General features: G+C 57.9%; 1 protein-coding gene across 5 annotated transcripts in view; it reads left to right on the top strand.

The window, feature by feature from the left end:
* The first annotated feature begins 7,334 nt into the window (after positions 1–7,334).
* The window catches only part of DGKQ (diacylglycerol kinase, theta 110kDa), a 19,270-nt gene continuing 8,034 nt past the window's right edge, over positions 7,335–18,570 (top strand). For 3 of the 5 annotated variants that reach the window (XM_012663685.1, XM_012663686.1, XM_012663684.1), the window contains exons 1-19: positions 7,335–7,606; positions 9,953–10,032; positions 11,878–11,977; positions 12,205–12,290; positions 12,373–12,498; positions 12,872–13,025; positions 13,113–13,187; positions 13,256–13,356; positions 13,432–13,667; positions 13,756–13,846; positions 13,979–14,033; positions 14,264–14,325; positions 14,692–14,842; positions 14,976–15,068; positions 15,369–15,407; positions 15,587–15,702; positions 17,389–17,540; positions 17,839–17,987; positions 18,134–18,312. In XM_012663685.1, the coding sequence (XP_012519139.1) occupies positions 7,354–7,606; positions 9,953–10,032; positions 11,878–11,977; positions 12,205–12,290; positions 12,373–12,498; positions 12,872–13,025; positions 13,113–13,187; positions 13,256–13,356; positions 13,432–13,667; positions 13,756–13,846; positions 13,979–14,033; positions 14,264–14,325; positions 14,692–14,842; positions 14,976–15,068; positions 15,369–15,407; positions 15,587–15,702; positions 17,389–17,540; positions 17,839–17,987; positions 18,134–18,312 (2,298 nt within the window). In that variant the 5' untranslated portion in view covers positions 7,335–7,353. The remainder of the gene's footprint in view (positions 7,607–9,952; positions 10,033–11,877; positions 11,978–12,204; positions 12,291–12,372; positions 12,499–12,871; positions 13,026–13,112; positions 13,188–13,255; positions 13,357–13,431; positions 13,668–13,755; positions 13,847–13,978; positions 14,034–14,263; positions 14,326–14,691; positions 14,843–14,975; positions 15,069–15,368; positions 15,408–15,586; positions 15,703–17,388; positions 17,541–17,838; positions 17,988–18,133; positions 18,313–18,570) is intronic. The other 2 variants (XR_001138282.1, XM_012663688.1) reach the window with 2 other exon arrangements.

Here is an 18,570-nt window from a genome sequence, read left to right as displayed (position 1 = left end):
TAAACAAAATCTTGGTTTTTTTCTCTTAAAATCTGGCTTACATCTCTAAGTGGGTAATTTTTTTCCTGTCTGTCCTATTTGTATTGACTATATTTTCTTATTTTCTGTGTTCTTTTTTCTCTCACTTTTTTGGTTTTTTTTTATATAAAGAGAAAGCTGGAAAATCACTTTATTTATTTTTTTTCAGAGACAGGGTCTTGCTCTGTTGTCCAGGCTGGAATGCAGTGGTGTCATCATAGCTCACTGCAACCTTGAACTCCTGGCCTCCAGTGATCCTCCTGCCTCAGCCTCTCGAGTAGCTGAGACTACAGGCACCTCCAAACCTGGCTACTTTTTCTATTTTTCATAGAGACAGGGTCTTGCTATGTTGCTCAGGCTGGAGGGTCTTAAACTCCTGGGCTCAATGGATGCTCACACCTTGGCCTCCCAAAGTGCTGGGATGAGAGGTGTGAGCCACCGTGCCCAGCCTCTTCTGTATTCTTGATGTGCTGGCATTGGGGCCTTTATCCTGGAGAGACTGCCCCTCCCAGAGCTAGCAAATTCTTAAAGATAGCAAAATGGCCCCCCTTTCAGATACAAACCAACCAATCCAGGGCCCACAACTAACTCCTTTATCTGACTCTCACACACCCTCTTTCGCCCCAGGGTGAGGTACAGACAACTAGGAACTTCCCCTAAGGCCCAGGGCCGAGGGAAATTATTCAAACTTTCCAATCCTACACTCAGGAGCTTCTACCCTCCCTCACCCCAATAAAGGCCCTGGGCCATGTTCCCTCACTCCTGCTCTTGCCCTGACCCAAACTGGGGCTTCACCTGCAGCCCTGCGGGGCATAGGGGTGTGGCATGGCATGCCCCTTCTCTTAGGAAATGTAAATGATAAACCTTCTAAAGGCAGTTACCTCTCTGTCTGTCACCTTACCATGCCTGATTAAAACAAGTCCCAGGACAAATTTTAGAACCAAGGTGCTCCCATGATGGTTTGGATGTGGAGGAAGGGGCCAGTGCCCAGGAATACAGCTCTGGAGGCTGGAAAGGGCCAGGTGCTTTGCCTCTGGAGGGAACGTGTCCTGCCAATACCTTCAACATACGAAGAGGTCTTGTGCCATCTTAGACCAAGAATATAAAGGCGTGAAGACAGCATGGCCCTGGCACAGACAGACAGAGAACCATGGAGACAGCAGGTCCACACAAGGGGATGGACTAGTGGGAAGCGGATGGTTCCCCAAGGCCCCAGAGGGAGAGTTAGTCCTAGTCCTGTGGTCACATGGTCGTGTAAAATTCGCCAAGCTGAGACACTGTAACCACGGCAGTTCCCATCTTGCCGGATGGGCACCAGAGAAGCGGTGGCCACCTCCGGGGCCTGGCCAAGGGGAAGTTGAGTTGTGGGAACATCAGCGGGGGTTAGCAGAGTCTATTCATGTCCTTCCCGGCCACTTCCTTTACTAGCCAAGTGCAGACCACACATCCTGGGGCAGAAAACAGCTTCCAGGAACACTCCTGGCAACTCACGAAGATGAGTGAATCACAGGAACTTTTGGACAAGGATTAAAGATCTGGCTGCTTTAACAGGAAACTCTGACATCAACAAGATAACACAGAGTCCTCATACCCTGTGTCGCAAAAACATGATGCAGTAAAACTCACCACAGAAGGCGTTTTAGATTAGTCACCTCAGAAGAAAAATGTAAGACCACGAAAGCTCCGGCTTATAGAGGACACAAAATTGACAAAGTTTTCTCCAAATTGGACAACAGTCTTAACAATATATATGATGTAACCAGTAATGAGTCGTCAAGCACAAACTTTTGTAAAATAAGTCATGCTTGTTTTTTTTTAATCAGCCATGCTAGAGAGAATAAATTATCTTTCTCTTTTCTCTTTGGAAAATTATATTGCAAAACTGTTATAAGACATGATAGAAGATGTAGATGAAAAAATGTGGTGTAGCAGGCCATTATAAATATTTATGGTACTTTTTGGATTTTGTGATCTTTGTGCTGTTAGTCAATTTTTTAAAGTGTTGTGATTTCTTCTCTTGTTTGGAGTAAATATGTATCTAATTTTATAATAATTATTTTGCATTTTTCTTGAAGAGAGCTCCATCAGCTTGAGGCTGCCCCAAACCCGGCCACCTGCCGTGTGGCAGAGGTGCCCCAGAGCCCTGGGAGGAGTGGACCACACAACAAGCCAGGACCCTACCCCCAGTCAGCCCTGGCTGGGTCAGAGATGTCAGTGTAAAAGGGAAACAAGGCTACCCTCGTAAGAGGAGCATCTGCATGACGTTAGCGGTGGCAGGTGCTTAAGTAGGACACGTGCTCAGAGCAGAAGGGAAAGGCTTGGTCATTCAGACACAGTGACAACTAAGAACATCAGAAGCCACCTCTGAGGGGTGAGGCCACCCTGCGGTGGAGGGAGGTGGGGCCCACATCCTGCATTTGCAAATTAATCCATTTGCTAAATTTGTTTGTAACCTCAAAATCAACACTCACTGTGCCTGCACGGTCACTCATGAACATGCTCAGAGCAAGGAAGACTGAATCACTGACGCACCCCCGCTGCGCTGGAGCGAGGCCACACTCCGCCTTCTCCTTTCCACTCAGCCTGCGAACAGTCATCCTTTTCGTGGTCTACTCAGTGCCATGTTTTCAGCATCTTTGCGCCTCTGTTGGTGATTTCGATCTTTAAAATGGCCCCAGGCCCAGTGCTGAAGTGCTGTCCAGTGTCCCCAAGCGCAAGCAGCTGTGATGAGCCTCACAGAGAAAACGTGCGTAGGTGAGCCTTGTCGAGGTGTGAGCCGTAGCGCTGTTGGCCGTCAGCTTGATGTTGATGAATCAACAATATTTATATATACATGTGCAGTTTTTTTGGAGAACATTTTAAAATATTTATTATTTTAAATGACAATAAGAATCCATTCAATGTTAACATAAAACACATAATTATTTTCCCAAACAAAATTTAGTGAGAAGAATGACCATTGTTCAAATCTCTTTAATGTTTGGCTTAACAGAAGGCGGCGGAATTCCCATACTTGCTTCTTCTTCAACCTGTTGCAATAGGTGGTAAAGTCTGGCTTCACGCAGGTAGACAGTTAGAAATGGAGGAAATTTTAATAGCCTTCTCAGTTAATAGTATTCTTTGATACTATCCCCAAAATTGACAAGTGGTTGAAGGTTCCTGGTTTTCAGTCAATTCTCACAAAAATTATCTCCAAAGCTATGACATTGTTAGGGTGCAATACCAAAAATTAATATATATGTGTAATAAATATATATTGAATAAAGGTGTCCTTAAACAGAAACACAAGGTAATGTATTGACTTAGTGCCAAAAATGTGACCAGAGACTGGCAGGAACCTAACTCAGTTTTCCCCTAAAAGCAATGGCTCAGTATTCCCTAACTCAGTGTTCGTGGTGTATAGTTAACTGTTATCCTTGATAGAACAGAACTATCTTGAACAATGAGAATCAACTGTAATTGATGAAAGAATCACCTCCAGAATATATAAAGAATTCCTACAAATCAATAAGAAAAAGAAATTAAACAGAAAACACATTTAACAGAGCCTCACAAGAAAAGCTGCAAATGGCAGACAAATCTACGACAAGGTGTAAGCCTGCCTTGCCATCTGACACTGAGTCAAAACCACACCGAGATACCACTGCGCCCCTCCAAAAAAGGCTGAAATTGTGGAACTCCTAGTGTCCAGGGTTGGCAAAAATGTACAGCAGAGGGAAGTTTCCTACATTGCTGATGGAAGCATGAATTTTTATTTTTGTGTGGATTTTTGGAAAAAATGTTTGGAATTATCTTCTAAAGGTGAACATAGCATGTCCTGTGACCCAGTGGTTTACCCCAGCAGATGTGTGGATATATGTGCATGTGGTGTCCAAACATAGGGACAAGAATGTTCAGGAAGCATTATTCATAATAGCCAAGATCTGGCAGTAATTCTCAAGCCTATTAACAATAAAATAAATAGGCTGGGCGCAGTGGCTCACGCCTGTAATCCTAGCATTCTGGGAGGCCGAGGTGGGAGGATTGCTTGAGGTCAGGAGTTCGAGACCAGCCTGAGCAAAAGTGAGATTCCCATCTCTACTAAAAATAGAAAAAAAAATTAGCTGGGCATGGTGGCACCTGTCTGTAGTCCCAGCTACTCGGGAAGCTGAAGCAGGAAGATCGCCTGAGCCCAGGAGTTCGAGGCTGCAGTGAGCTATGATCACACCAATGCACTCCAGCCTGGGAGACAGAGCAAGACTCTAAAAAATCAATCAGTCAATCAATCAACTGTAGTACCTACCTACAACCGGATAGCAGCAATTGATGTGCAATTTAATTTGCAGCAGCAATAGAAAGGACTGGTCCTTGGAGCTCAAAACAAAATGTCGAATGAGAGAAGCCAGTCACCAAATAACACAGACTCTGCTGTCTCCTGTGCAGTTCAGCACGGGCTTGAATAGTCGATGTGTATATGAGTTTCCTAGGGTTGTCATAGCAAAGTACCATAGACCGGGTGGCTTAAACAACAGAAATTTATCATCTCAAAGTTCTGGAGGCTGGAAGCCTGAGATCAGGGCGTGGGCAGGGGTGGTTCGTCCTGAGGCTGCAAGGGAGCACCTGTCCCAGCCTCTCTCCAGCTCCCAGTGGGTGTTGGCATCCTTGGCCTTCCTGGGCTTGCAGAAGCACCGTCCCAACCTCTGCCTCATTTTCACGTGGCGTTCTCGCTGTGCACATGTGTGTCTCCAAATTTCCCCTTTTCGTAAGGATCATACCATTATACTGGATTAAGGCCCACGCTAAAGACCTCATTTTAACTTGATCACCTCTGTAAAGACCTCATCTCCAAATAAAGTCACATTCTGAGGTGCTGGGGTTAGGATGGCAATATATGAATTTTGGGGGACACAATTTTACCCATAACGATGTGTTTGGACTTAAGCATAGTGGCTTCCTTGGGGAGCAGGGAGGGAAGACGGCCCTCACCAGAACCCAACTTCCCATCCTCCTCAACTGTGAGAAAGGCACTCCTTGTTTAAGCCACCTGGCCTGCAGTTTCCGCTGTGGTGCCCGGGCTGACCGACACAGTGTGGGAAGGGAGTAGGACACACAGAAGAGGCTCTCCACCGGAGCGGACAGTCCCGTCAGCCCTTTTAGTGAGAAGCTGCAAATTGTTTTCAAAGTTTGTGGGGGGTTGATGGAAGTATTGTTCGCCTGCTATTTTAATTAACATGCTGGATCAGAAAGCACAGTCAAGTTCAGGCAGACATGGGTCAGATGTGGGTTTTCCTTCTTGAAGCTCTCCACTTTCTCCTGAATGGGGAAAAGAGTGTCCTTAAATACTATTTTTCCTCAAAAGTCAGGTGCAGTCTGTACCACGTGGAGCGGGCTTCGTTAGCTCTGTCTCCTGGGTAGCAGGGCTGGGTCACAGCCCTCCCAGGGCCAAAAGGCAGGTGGGGCCTGGGGCGGAGCTGTCTTGGTGATCTGCCATCTGGCCCAGGGCAAGTGCAGGGGCATAGCCTGGCTGAAGGGGACAGAGGGCAGAGGAGGATTAGGGTTAGGATTAGGGTGAGAGAGAAGGGGTGGGGTCCAGGTCCTCCCAGCTGTCTGACTGGCAGGTGCAGGGACTAAGGGGCGGTAGACCCAGCAGAATGCTCCAGGGGGAGGAGGCAGCATGCACTGACTCCTCTGGGCACTGGGCTAGGACTCCCTCGGCCCTTAAACAGCCTGCCCCAGGGCCCTGGCACTGGTGATTCCTCTGCCTGGATGCTTCCGGTGGCCACAGGCCAGCTGCTCCTGGTCACTCAGCCCTGTCTCTCTCCATCCACAGCTGGCATAGAGACACTAGGCATTTCAGTCTTGTTTATTCCTGTTTGCTGTTGGCTGCCCAGAACACAGCTCCTGGAGGGCAGAGAGGTCCCTGGATGCATGTGGCTTCACCTCCTGCATCCCCACGGCCGCCCAGAGACCCACCTCCAGCAGATACTCCACCAACAGTTTCTCCACAAATGACCACTCCTCCAGGCTTTGAGCACCCAGGCTCTCCTCTCCCTTTGGGCTGGATCCCTGGCACCATCCTCTCCTGGACACAGGGCCCACCCGCCACTCCTGGGATCAGAGGGCAAGTGTCCCTCTCCCTCCCTCCCTGGCCTCAGGAGGCTCTAGCACACCCCCGGGCATTTCCTGGAATCCTTGTGGTCATCAGTCCTCCCCTGGGACATTATCTTCCCCTGGCTGTGCCTTGTCCGGGTTTTCCTCTTCCTCCAGCCCCACCCTGCTGCGCACCCCTGGAGCATGCCCTTCTCCTGAGGCCCTGCAGTTTCCTGCTCTGCTGCCCAGGGTGAGGACCGGAAGGGACCACGGTGGGTCCCCCAGGAAGTCCCTTGGCCAATGATGCCCAGCGCGGCCATGTGGACTGCAATCCACGGTTAGGCCCTCAGGAGCAGAGACTCGGAGTGCTGCCAGCGGTGGGGGCAGGGTGACCCTCGTGGACACGTCCCCAACCGTCACTGGTACCACCTGGACAAGACAAAGCTGTGCGTGCTGGGGCCGCCCCTCCACGAAGCCCCGCGGCGTCCCGAGGGCCCCCTATGGCCGGATCTAGGAGAGCTGGGAGCGGAGGCGGGGAAGGGTGGTCGAGGAGGCCCGGGGAGGGTCGTGACGGACAGCCCCGGACCTCCCTGCTGGCAGGCGGGCACAGTCGAGTTACGCCCCGGGGACAGCGCGGCTCCGCGGCCCGCCTGCCGTGGGGACGCTCACCGCTCCTGGGGGACCTGTGCCCGCAGCGCAAGTTCAGCGCGCGGAGACCCGGCAGACCGACACGCCCACGCGCCACGCGGGGTCCCCGCGAACTCCGCCTCCTGGAGGCTCCCCCAGCCGCAGGGCCGCCTTCCTCCGGGTCTCCTTGCACAACCGCGAGCCGCGAGCGAGATCTGCGACCCGCGTGGGAGGCGTCCCTCTGCGCAGCCGCGGGCCTGGGCGCCGCAGGTGCGAATGCCCCGGGTGCGGTGTACGGAGGCTGCGTCGGGGAAATCTGGTTCGGCTGCGTCCCGAGGGCTGGCGCAGGCGGTCAGGCCGAGCCCGCGCGAACCACGCCAGGCCCGGCCGTGTGGTCCCGCAGGGTGCAGAGCGAGGCTCCGCGGGCCCGACTCTGGCCTCGCACGGTAGACCCCACCCCGTAGACACAGCCTCCGCCCTCGCCCCGCCTCCCGGCCCCGCCCCGAGGCCCGCGACTGCGCAGTGGGCCCGGCGCAGTCGGCAGCCTGGCCGCGCAGGCAGAGCCGCTGAGGCGCAGTCGACCCCAGCGCTCACCCACCTCCAGCGTGCCCGCCGGGGCTCAGGCGGCTCCGGCCGGGAATGGCTGCGGCGGCCGAGCCCGGGGCCCGCCCCTGGCTGGGCGCCCCGAGGCCCGGCAGCCCGGCCTGCAGCCCGGTGCTGGGCGGCGGAGGCCGCGCGCGCCCGGGGCCGGGGCCCGAGCGGATCGGCGCCAGATCCCTGGGTCCCGCCGCCGCGCCGGGCCACAGCTTCCGGAAGGTGACGCTCACCAAACCCACCTTCTGCCACCTCTGCTCCGACTTCATCTGGGGGCTGGCCGGCTTCCTGTGCGACGGTGAGCGCCCTGCTGGGAGCCCTTCCGAGGCGGGGCCGGCCTTTCCCAGAACGCACGCCGCTCGCCTGCGTCGGGGTCCCGGCCCCTAACTCTAACCTTAACCCTCTGGCCCGGGTTCTCCCACCCCGGAGTGCGCCCCTCACCTTGAGCTTTGCTCCTGCCAGCAGCAGCCTCCCCAGGACAGGGCCCCGGACGCCAGCTGGGCCCAGAACCTCCCTGCTGAGGTGATGGCCAGCTCTTTCAGGAGCGGGGGCAGTGTGCCCCAGTGCAGTCCTGTGCATGGAATCCAGGGGTGTGCTGGGGACAGTTGTGGTGGTTGGGGGTGAAGCCAGATGACCTCGAGGCAAGTCGGACCTCCTCTGGGATCCCCATGGCTAGCTTCCTCTCCTAGCAGCTAGGGCAGCTGTTGTGGCCAAGTAGGGCTGGCCTGGGCCCTGGTGCTGTTCTCCCAGGTGTGTTGCCCTTAGCATGGCTCCACCCAGCTGCTAAGCTTGCCAGGCTGGGGCCAGGGTGGCCCTCCCCACCTCTGGCTCCCTGGTGCTTCTAGAGTTGGCTCTTTTCTGGTCCTTCTCTGTCCTGTAAGCAGGTGGGCCCTGGAGACCACAGCCCAGCCTTCGTAGAGGGAGGCTGGGACAGGATCAGAGTGTTTGCATGAAGTGCATGGATGTTTGACACTTGCTGTGTCCTGGCCTGGGTTGTGGAGGTGGGAGGGGACTAAAGAGCCTCTGCCCTACTCAGGGGGACAGGCCTTTCCTGTGGGGAAGCCAGGGCCTGTGGAGGAGATGGGGCCTCTCACACAAAGGGGATGCCTTCTGCAGTGGAAATGGCGTGGTTGTTCTGACCAGGGCTGCACGAGGTGGCCTGTCCAGCTGGTGTGGGGGTGGTCTGATTTCTCTGTCAGATCACAAACATTGCACTGCCCTGTCTGCCCCCTGGGAGTGCCAGGGGGTTCCCCTGAGGTGGAGGAGGTACACGTGCAGGCTGAGTGGGCCCCAGATCTGAGGCTAGACCATTGGATTTGACACACAGGTGAAAGGTATAAAAGGCAGAGTTCCAGGTCTGAGGCTAGATCCAGGATCTCTGCAGCTGAGAGTTGATAAAGGCAGAACTCAAAGTGTGAGGCTAGACTCAGGGTCCCTCTCACAGGTATGACTCTGTAGGTGGGGCTCAGGAACCCTGAGTGTGGTCCTGGGGCAAAGCAGCTCATGGAAGGAGGACGGCATGGTGCTTGGGAGGGGCGTGGAGCAGACAGAGGGCCCTGGCAAGGCTGCGGGCTGAGGAGGAGGCTGGGCAGTGTCTGCTGCAGCTGCCTCCCACAGTTATCAGGGTGCTCTCCTCCTGTCTCCCGACTTCTCTCCTCGAACCAGCCTACTTCCAGAAGTTTTCTCTAGAGTAGCCCATGAGGAACTTCTGTGTGCCTCCTTCTAGGGACTGGGGTTTTCGGGGCTTTGGTGGGAGGGTGAGGTGCATCCTAACTGAGGGCCTTCTGGGAGAGCTAGCTGTCCCATGACCAGGCTGCCTCTCAGCTCCATGGGCAGTCTTCACCCAAGGCTGTCTTGGCTGGTATGCCCTGCCCACTTCCCAGCCTCTGCAGCCTCCACCCTCCTGTTGCTCCCACCCAATGAGGCTCAGACCTCTGCCCGACTCCTATCTGTCCATCTCCCTGCCGAGCAGTTATGTGAGGATGGGGCACATTGCCTCCCCCAGGACAGGTGGGGTGTGCTGCTTCCTGCTCCCTTGGCCCTCCTGAGCACTCTACTGCCAGAAGTGCTGCCCTGGGCCCTTGCACACAGCGGATGCTTAATGGTCCCTGCCTCGGGAAGCCCATCCACCTCTCCAGCGGCTCCTGCCTTCTGGAGCCCTCACCTGACCGGCTGGCTTTGCCTCCTGGTAGCTTTGGGTCTCAGGCATGGCGCACAGCAATTTGGGTAGAGTGAGAGAAGGGTGTCCCTGGTGAAGCCAGTCTGGGGCTTCAGAGATTGTACAGATGCAGGAGCTTGCCAAGCCCCCTGCCTGTCCAGTGAGGCCAGCGAGCTGCAGGACTACCCCTCAAAGAAGCCTAACTGCAGAGACGAAGGAGAACTTGGCCTGCGTGCAAGGGGCAGGGCTACTGTTAGGAGAGAGGACACGCTCATTGTCCTCCAGGATGGTCAGGGCCACCCATGCCCTGGATTCTCAGCCTTGGCCTTTCTCAGATGAGGGAAGGAACTCAGAGGATCATAGTACCCAGGGGTTGCCTAGTAGGGTTGGTGGGAATTGCCTTTGGTGGTCCTGCTGGCCAAGGCCCAGCCCTGGAGCCTTTCACTTCCTGGGTGGGTCAGGACTCACTCACTCTCATCTTCACAGTCTGCAACTTCATGTCCCATGAGAAGTGCCTGAAGCATGTGAAGACCCCATGCCCGAGTGTTGCACCCAGCCTGGTCCGGGTGAGTGTGGGGTGGGGGTGCCACACCTGCCAAGAGGCTGGGGTGTGTGTGTCAGCTCTCGTGGGGTGGAGGCGCTGAGACCCCGGCTGTTCTTCATGCTGTCAGACTTTAGTTGCACCCGTGGTTAAAAAGCAAAGGTTGTAAAACTGCTCAGGATTTAAAGGAATGAGCTGTTCACTCACTGAGCTCCCTGGATGGGCCTCCAGGGAACTGTGCTAACTGAGGAAAGCTGATCCCAAAGGTCACATACTGCATGATCCTGTCCATAGAATCTTCTTGAAGTAACAGAACTAGAATGAGCGCAGATTCGAGGTTTCCAGGAGTTAAGGAAGTGGGTGTGACTATGAGGGCAGTGGGGGAGGAGGGGCGGGGATGGAGGTTTCTGTATCTTCACTGCATGTCAGCGTCCTGGCGGTGACACTGACTAGTTTTGCAAGATGCTACCATTGGGGGAAGCTGGGCACAGGATATAAAAGATCTCTCTGTACCATTTTTCACAACTGCATATGAACCTACACATATCTCAAAATAGCAAGTTACAAAGTAAAGACAGCTTTTTTGGAGCTTAGGGAGGTTTTGGCCACCAACCTCCCTCTGCAGGGCTCTGGGCAGGGCAGGAGGGTGACTGGCCCAGGTCCCTGAAGGGCACAGGGCACTTCCCTTCTCTGAGTGATGGTGGTGAAGGCAGCGACATTTGGGGAGGGAGGGCTGACAGTGTTTGGGGCTGTTCTGCGTGGGCCGTGCTCATTCCTCCCTCACTGTCAGCCTTGCTCTCTGCAGACTGGGCCCTCCCCAAATTCCTCAGTGCGATGTGTCCAGGCTGCAGGTGGGGTGCTGGGCAGTGGGACCCACCCACTTGGTGCAGTGGTAGAGTGCAGGTCGTGAGGTGGACAGCATGAGGGGAGCCCGGGGCAGTAGATACACCTGCTACTGCTCAGGGTCTGGCCGCGACCTCTCCCTCTAACGTTTGATGCTAGGTTTGGGAACAACTTGATTACCAAGCTGAGTGCAGAAGAGCCTGAGGACGCTGGCTCCTGGGGGCAGCCAGCACCCTTGGGATGCCATGTCAGCCTGGGCGGTCCCTCCTCATGTGGACATCCTAAGGCTGCGATTTCCTAAAGTTGATTTTAATGTTTTTTTTTATACTCTGCTAAATTAAAAAATATGAGTATGTATTTCAAATATATGCATGATGGAAAATTTAGAAATACAGATATTTAACAAAGAAAATAAATATCACCCACCATTCTGGCATATCCCCAGTTACCATTCTGGTATTTTTCTGTTTATTCTTTTGTGCATATTTTAATCTAAGTTTTGGGATACTGGGGTAAGGACAAGGTCAGGAGTGAAGACGTGATCCCTCTCCTGCCCCTTCTTGTGGACAAGCAGAGTCCACACCCCGCCACACACATTCACACTCACTGCAGTCCGATTCCCTGCTGGGGGATGGGTCTCAGGGGTACGTTGAGAGCCCTTGGACCCAACTGCATGGCAGTTGACAGACCTTTGCCTGGCCCAAGAAGGGAATTGTGGGTGGCAGGTGGGCTTCCATCTGTGTCAGGCAGGACTTGATGGAAGTCACAGAGCCCTCTCCTCTGCTTTTGATTGGCCTGGCTGCCCCAGGCCTGGAGCTGTGGCCGCTGCTGGGGCTTCCTGGGAGGTACAGCTGGACCAGGGCTGGGCAGTCCCAGCAGAGGCCTGAGCTGCAGAATGGTCCAGGTACAGAGGGAGAGGGTGACATGGGCAGGCTATTGTCAGCCCTCATGGAGTGTCTAGGTGGGCATGGTGGGGCAGTCCCCAGCAGTATCCACATGGGGTGAGGCTGCCCTGTGCTCCTGCCAGGTCCCTGTAGCCCACTGCTTCGGCTCCCGGGGACTCTACAAGCGCAAGTTCTGTGCCATCTGCCGCAAGGGCCTGGAGGCACCTGCACTTCGCTGTGAAGGTACCCCCTAGAGCCCACCTGGCTCCCCCACCTCACCGAGGGTCCTGGTCTCTGCTGCCCAGTGGCTTGTCAGGCGGAGGGTTGGCCTGGGGGCTGTGGCCACGTGCTGCTGGCCAGGGTGCTGGGGGGTGGAATGTGGAGGAAGGGACCCAGTGGAGCAGAGAGGCGAAGGGGCATAGAGGGGCTACGGTGCTGCAAGAGGCCCCTAACCCTGCCCACCCCCCCAGTGTGTGAGCTGTACCTTCACCCCGACTGTGTGCCCTTCGCCTGCAGTGACTGCCGCCAGTGCCACCAGGATGGGCACCAGGATCACGTGAGTGCACAGGTGCCAGGGATGCTGAGCACAGGCCTGGGTGTTCCAACCAGGCCCAGCTGCTGATTGTCCCCTTACCCAGGACACATACCACCACCACTGGCGGGAGGGGAACCTACCCTCAGGTGCGCGCTGCGAGGTCTGCAGGAAGACATGCGGCTCCTCCGATGTGCCGGCTGGCGTGCGCTGCGAGTGGTGCGGGGTCCAGGTGGGGTGCACTGCGCTGAGAGGTGGAGCCCTGGGGGCAGGGGGCAGATGGAGTGGTGAGGAGTTCAGGTGGGGGAGAGGAGCTCAATAGGGGCTGGGAGGTGGGGCAGGAGAGGTGTGGCCTCCAAGTAGGGGCCGTCTCTGAGGGTGGGGTGTGTGTGGGGTCTTTCTTTCCTTCAGCCTGTCTGCATCTGCATCCCACTCTGTTTTCAAGGCGGGCTCCCTGTCCCACTCTGGCATTGGGGTCCCCTACCCCTGTGCACTGTGGAGGTGGGGTGAGGAGCTGTCAGCCCTGTCCCTGCATGGGTGCTCTGCATGGGCTGCGGCCTGGACTCCAGCCCCAAGACCCCAGGCTCAACCCCATGTCCCTCCAGGCCCACTCGGTCTGCTCCACGGCGCTCGCCCCCGAGTGCACGTTTGGGCGCCTGCGCTCCCTGGTCTTGCACCCGGCGTGTGTGCGCCTGCTGTCCCGCAACTTCAGCAAGATGCACTGCTTCCGCATCACCGAGACGGTGGTCCCGGAGCCAGGTGAGGTGTTTAGGCGGTGGGGGGCGGGCCTCAGGTGCCCCCTGGACTTGGGGCGGGCACTGAGTGAGGGGTCCGTGTGTCCCGCAGGGGAGGAGGACGGCGGTGTGGATGGAGGTGCTGCCGCTGGCCCAGGCAGAGAGATGCTGCCACCTGCAGAGTCCAGTAAGTGCCCCCATTAGTCCCCGCCCCGCCCCCCACCCCTCAGGTTCACACCCGCTTCCCTGGCCCAGGCAAGCAAACCCTGAAGATCTTTGATGGCGACGACTCGGTGCGCAGAAACCAGTTCCGTGTCATCACGGTCCCCCGCCTGGCCCGGAGCGAGGAGGTGCTGGTAAGGGGGACCCTGGGCAGGGGCGGGGGTGTGTGGTGTCCAAGGCCATGCCCCACACCCACCCACCCTCTGCAGGAGGCAGCGCTGCGGGCCTACTATATCCCGGAGGACCCTGGCAACCTGGAGCTGCATGCGCTGCCCTCGCAGGCCGGTGATGCGTGGGCCCGCGCCAAGGTCGGGAGAGCCGGAATCTCGGAGGAGGAGGAGGGCAGCAGAGGCCCGGAGTCCTGTGAGGCCTCACCCGAGGCCTGGGTCATCCGGGCTCTGCCCCGTGCCCAGGAGGTCCTGAAGATCTACCCTGGCTGGCTCAAGTGAGACCCGGCCGGGGCACTGGGCCTGCTGGGTGGGAGTCGGGAGGGGGTGGGAGGAGGCTGGTGCCTGAGCTCCTGGCGCCCACAGGGTGGGTGTGGCCTACGTGTCCGTGCGTGTGACCCCGCAGAGCACAGCCCGGATGGTGGTGCTGGAGGTCCTGCCGCTGCTTGGTCGCCAGGTGTGTACTCTGGGTCTGCTTGTGCTGGGCAGACGGGGTCACTGCCTAGTGGACCAGGCTGCTGTCCTGGCCCAGGTGTGGCTGCTTCTGTCGGCCACCCCAGGCCTCATGGCCTGCCCTCTGCCCCCACAGGCTGAGGGTCCAGAGAGCTTCCAGCTGGTGGAGGTGCTCATGGGCAGCAGGCAGGGTGAGTGAGTGGTCCGTAGTTAGTGTCCGCATTCCCTGTGCATGTTCCGGGCCGAGGACCTAGACCTGCTGCCTCAGGCTCCTCCAGCGTGGTGCCCAGGCCGTCGAGGCCAGACCCTGCCCTTCTGATAGTTCCACCCTGTGTCCCCACATGCCCTGGGAGGGGGGCAGCTGTCTGCAGAGCTGGGCGAGGAACCTGGTGCTGACAGGCTGTGCCCCTGGCCCCTGCAGTCCAGCGGACAGTGCTGGCGGATGAAGAGCTCCTGTTCAACCGGCTTTGGGACATCCGGCAGGTCAGAGGGTGTGGACATGGCCCCAGGGAGCTATTGGCCTGCAGCCATGACCTCTGCCCCCCAGAGCAGTATCTTCCCCAGGGACAGAGCCCAACCGGGCTGAACAGTTGACCCTCCTGGCCAAGAAGTCACCTGTTCCCAGCAGGGTGGGCTGTTGAGCCACAGACCTCCCTGAGCTCCCTGAGGGGAACGGACAGGGGACCGCCCACAGGAAGGAAGCCTCCTGGCCTCACTTTCTTATTTTTATCTTGCTTCAGCCCTGGGGAATCTTCCCGGCAACCCCTTTTGTGGATGGGGTTGCGGAGGGCCTGGTGCTAGTGGAGCCGTGTCTGCTCCGGCCCAGCATCCCCGCCTCTCTCCCCGCAGACCTCCTTGCGGCAGGTGAGCCAGACGCGGTTCTACGTGGCAGAGAGCAGGGCTGCGGCTCCTCGAGTCTCCCTGTTCATTGGCGGCCTGCCTCCCGGCTTGTCCCCCCAGGAGTACAGTAACCTGCTGCACAAGGCCTTGGCCACCAAAGGTGTGACCGCCATGGCTGGCCAAGGGCTGCTGGCCGGGGGCGGGGTCCTGACGGCAGGCAGTGGGACTGCAGTGCTGAGGCCTGCTGGGCCCAAGTGCTGTCCTATCCAGGCGGGCTCCATCCTCACCTCCAGGCCCATCCCGCACACCCTCCCCCGAGGGCCATCTGGGCGTTCTACCCTCTGCGGCCATTTCCCGTGGTGCCTGGCCTCTGTCTCTCCCTCTGGGTGGGTGTGTGGGCCCTGCCTTTCGGGGAGAGGGAACCCTGTTGCTTGAGTGGGGCATGGCACTTTCTGGGGGAGCTACCCTTGGGGGTGCGAAGTCATCCTTGAACCAGGGGGCAGGGGCCTGGTCCAGGGTTGGGAGAGGTCAGGCCCCAGAGGGAAGAGTTTGGGGGCCCAAAGTGGGGGGAATGTGGCTCCTAGAGAGAGCAAGTCAGAGGGCCCGGGGTAGAGGGATGTAGGCCCAGGCCTCTGCGACGTGCGTTCTTCACCATCTGCCACCCTGACTGCAGCCTGCCTTTGCAGCCGCCGTGGTGTCCGTGAGTCACGTCTACTCCTCTCAAGGTGAGTTGGCACTCAATGGGTGTGGTCACGTGTGGCCAAAGGTCATTCCTGGAGTTAGGTGGAAAAGCCCTGGCCCTCTTTAGCACCTGACCTTTGCCTCAGGGAGCTGTGTGCTGGGGAAACATCTTGGTTGTGGTGCATGGGGCAGGCCCCTCCCTGAGTCTCACCCCCCGCCTCAGGTGCAGTGGTGCTGGACGTCACCTGTTTCGCAGAGGCCGAGCGGCTGTACATGCTGGTCAGGGATACAGCTGTGCAGGGCCGGCTGCTGACTGCACTGGTGCTCCCAGATGTGCTGGTGAGTGAGCAGTTCCTGAGCCGGCTTTTCAAACACTCAAGGGGGGTGGCCGGAGAAAAATCCAGGTCTGCAAGTGCACAGTTCCCCCAGCCAGACGCACTCTTCGTCTGGCATCTCTCCCTCGGCTTCACTGGGAGTCAGTTGGTGCTGCCTTGTTCATGCCTCATGACAGCCCAGGAAGGACACTGTTGCCTGTTGTACACCAAGGGGCCTGAGGCAGTCTGGCGGGTAAGGTCTGCCCCTCAGGCCACCGTGGGGCCAGGGCCAGCTGTCTTTCTGGACTCCGAGGCTTCTACCTAGTGGGGAAGACCACAGGACGCAGCTCCCAGCCCCACAGAACACACTGGGCCCCAGAAGGGCTGCCTCAGTAAGGGCCATGTGTCAGTGTCCCACCACCCTTATTCTCTTGGGTACAGCATAGCTCCCCTGGGAGGCCTTGTGGTCCCTGCTTCCTGCCTGGAGCCCCTAACCCTCACCCTAACCCTGGCAGTAGGTAGAGTGCCCTAACTTTGGACACTATCCTTAAGACCCAGCAGTACTGGGAAGGGGTGTGTCTGGCAGCAGTACAGGGTGAAGGGGTACCGCCTGTGAGTACGACATGGGTCAGAGCCCTCGGGGGCTGGAGCCTGGACCCCACACTGTACCCTGTGCTCTCACAGCAGCCTCTATGGTCTTCAGCCCCTCACCCCTAAAGGGGCCCATGAGGCCACCGTCAGAGGCCTGTGGCTGCTTTGCTGTACTCAACCCTGACCCAGATCCCTGACCCCTGACCCCAACCCAAGCCGAACAGAATGAATTTGGCAGTCTATGATTGTGGTAGGTGATGCCTGTGTCCCTTTTGCCGCTTGTACCTAGCCCTGCTGAGGTCAGGACAGGGTAGCTGTTAGCCTCAGCCCCAGCCCCAGCCCCACACGCTCCGTGGGCAGAGCTGGGTGTGGGCCCGACATGCACTTTCTCTCTCCTGTCAGCTGCCTGCCTTGGGGTGAGTGGGTAAGTGGTGACCGCAGGCAGCTCTGCCTGCCCAGTGGGTCATGCGGCCCTGAGTGTGTCCTTGCCCCGAGCCGTAGCCTAGCCGTGTGCCACTGCCCACCCTATGTATGCACCCGGCCTGTCTGTCCTGTCACCCAGCCCTCCCCTGCTGTGGGGAGCCCAGCCTTGGGCCCACTGTGTCTAGATCCCTGGGCGCTGTTTTCCTGGGTGGTATGTGGGGACATGGGCTCTGTCTTGTGGCCATGGGGAGACATGTGGCCACCCTGTGGATCAAGCAGCTTTTCCTGGCTGCCATGTAGGCGGACAGAGGCCTAGGAGCTGCTGTCCCCTAAAGGTGTGTGCTGGGGGCCCCTCGAGAAGTGGATCTTGGTCTAGCTGGCTGGCGGGCAGGCCCCACGTGGGCTTTCAGCCCAGACTTGTGGCTGTGAGGGCCAGGTGGCGGGCGTGGTCTGTTCACACCTGGCACAGTGGGAAGGGCCGGGCCTTTGTGCTTGGAGCAGCAGCCAGCTGGCTTCAGCGCTGCCCCGTCAGCCAGCAGCAAGGTCTCATGTGTGACGGTGCAGCCATGCCTTCCCTAGGAGGGGCTGGCCCTAGGCTGGGTGGGTTCAGAGTTGGGGGCCAGACATTGGCTGGGACCCCCAGTGGGAGGGGCACCCAATCTTGGGTCCCCATTCTAACCCAACCCCCCTCTGTCAGCACTGGAACCTGCCCCCAGACAGCTGCCCCCTCCTCGTGTTTGTGAACCCCAAGAGTGGGGGCCTCAAGGGCCGAGACCTGCTCTGCAGTTTCCGGAAGCTGCTGAACCCTCACCAGGTCTTTGAGCTGACCAATGGGGGTCCTCTTCCTGGGTGAGTGTGGGGGACTGTGGGTCCAGGGCAGTGCTCACTGCAGCAGCCTGGGTAGGAGGGGTCGGGGGGGCTGCTGTGCTCCCTATACCCCATCCACCCGCCAGCAGCAACTCCGACTGGATTCCATGTTGGAATCTTCCAGTCCTCCTCCACACAGCTGGAGATGGGCATTTGAAAAGGAAGTGGCTGTCTGGGGTGGGAATGGGCTGAGGCCCTAGGGGACCTGGGCAGCCTGGTGCCTGCACTGTGCCCTGTGGTGGTGGCTGGTGAGGGACACTTTCTGTCTTCCTCCTGCTAGGTTCCACCTGTTCTCCCAGGTGCCCTGCTTCCGTGTGCTGGTGTGTGGTGGGGACGGCACCGTGGGCTGGGTGCTTGCCGCCCTGGAGGAAACACGGCACCGTCTGGCTTGCCCGGAGCCTTCCGTGGCCATCCTGCCCCTGGGCACAGGTGGGCTCAGTCATTGAGCTGAGGATTGGGCCTAAGGGTTTATCCCTTCCTGCTCTGAGTTTCACCTGAGGCCTGGGGTGGTATCTCTGTCCTCATGGATGAGGACTGGATGTGGAGAGTTGCTCTATGTCTCACCTGTGTCCCAGGAAATGACCTTGGCCGGGTCCTTCGCTGGGGGGCCGGCTACAGTGGAGAGGACCCGTTCTCGGTGCTGGTGTCAGTGGACGAGGCCGACGCTGTGCTCATGGACCGCTGGACCATCTTGCTGGACGCTCATGAGGCTGCTAGTGCAGAGAATGGTGTGGCAGACGCAGAGCCCCCCAAGGTACCAGGGTGGCCTGTGGCGCCAGTTAGGCTCTTGCATGTGACTGCTGTGTGTCAAAGTGCTTATCCTCTTCCTAGCCACGCTCTGCAGGCACCAGCACCATCCTCTTTGTAAACACGGCAGCTGAGGCACACAGTGCGCCATGTGCTGCGGGGGGACCATGCCCAGGGCCAGCTGGCTCCAGAGCCTGGCCAGGACCCCACAGCATGCTGCCTTGTCATGAAGTGCTGGTGGTCGTTGATGGAGTGGTCCCAGAAG

Source organism: Propithecus coquereli, unplaced genomic scaffold, assembly GCF_000956105.1.
Source record: "Propithecus coquereli isolate 6110/MARCELLA unplaced genomic scaffold, Pcoq_1.0 Scaffold821, whole genome shotgun sequence".
Lineage (NCBI taxonomy): Eukaryota > Metazoa > Chordata > Mammalia > Primates > Indriidae > Propithecus > Propithecus coquereli.
Note: the sequence above shows the minus strand (reverse complement) of the source record. Positions and strands in the feature narration are given on the sequence as shown.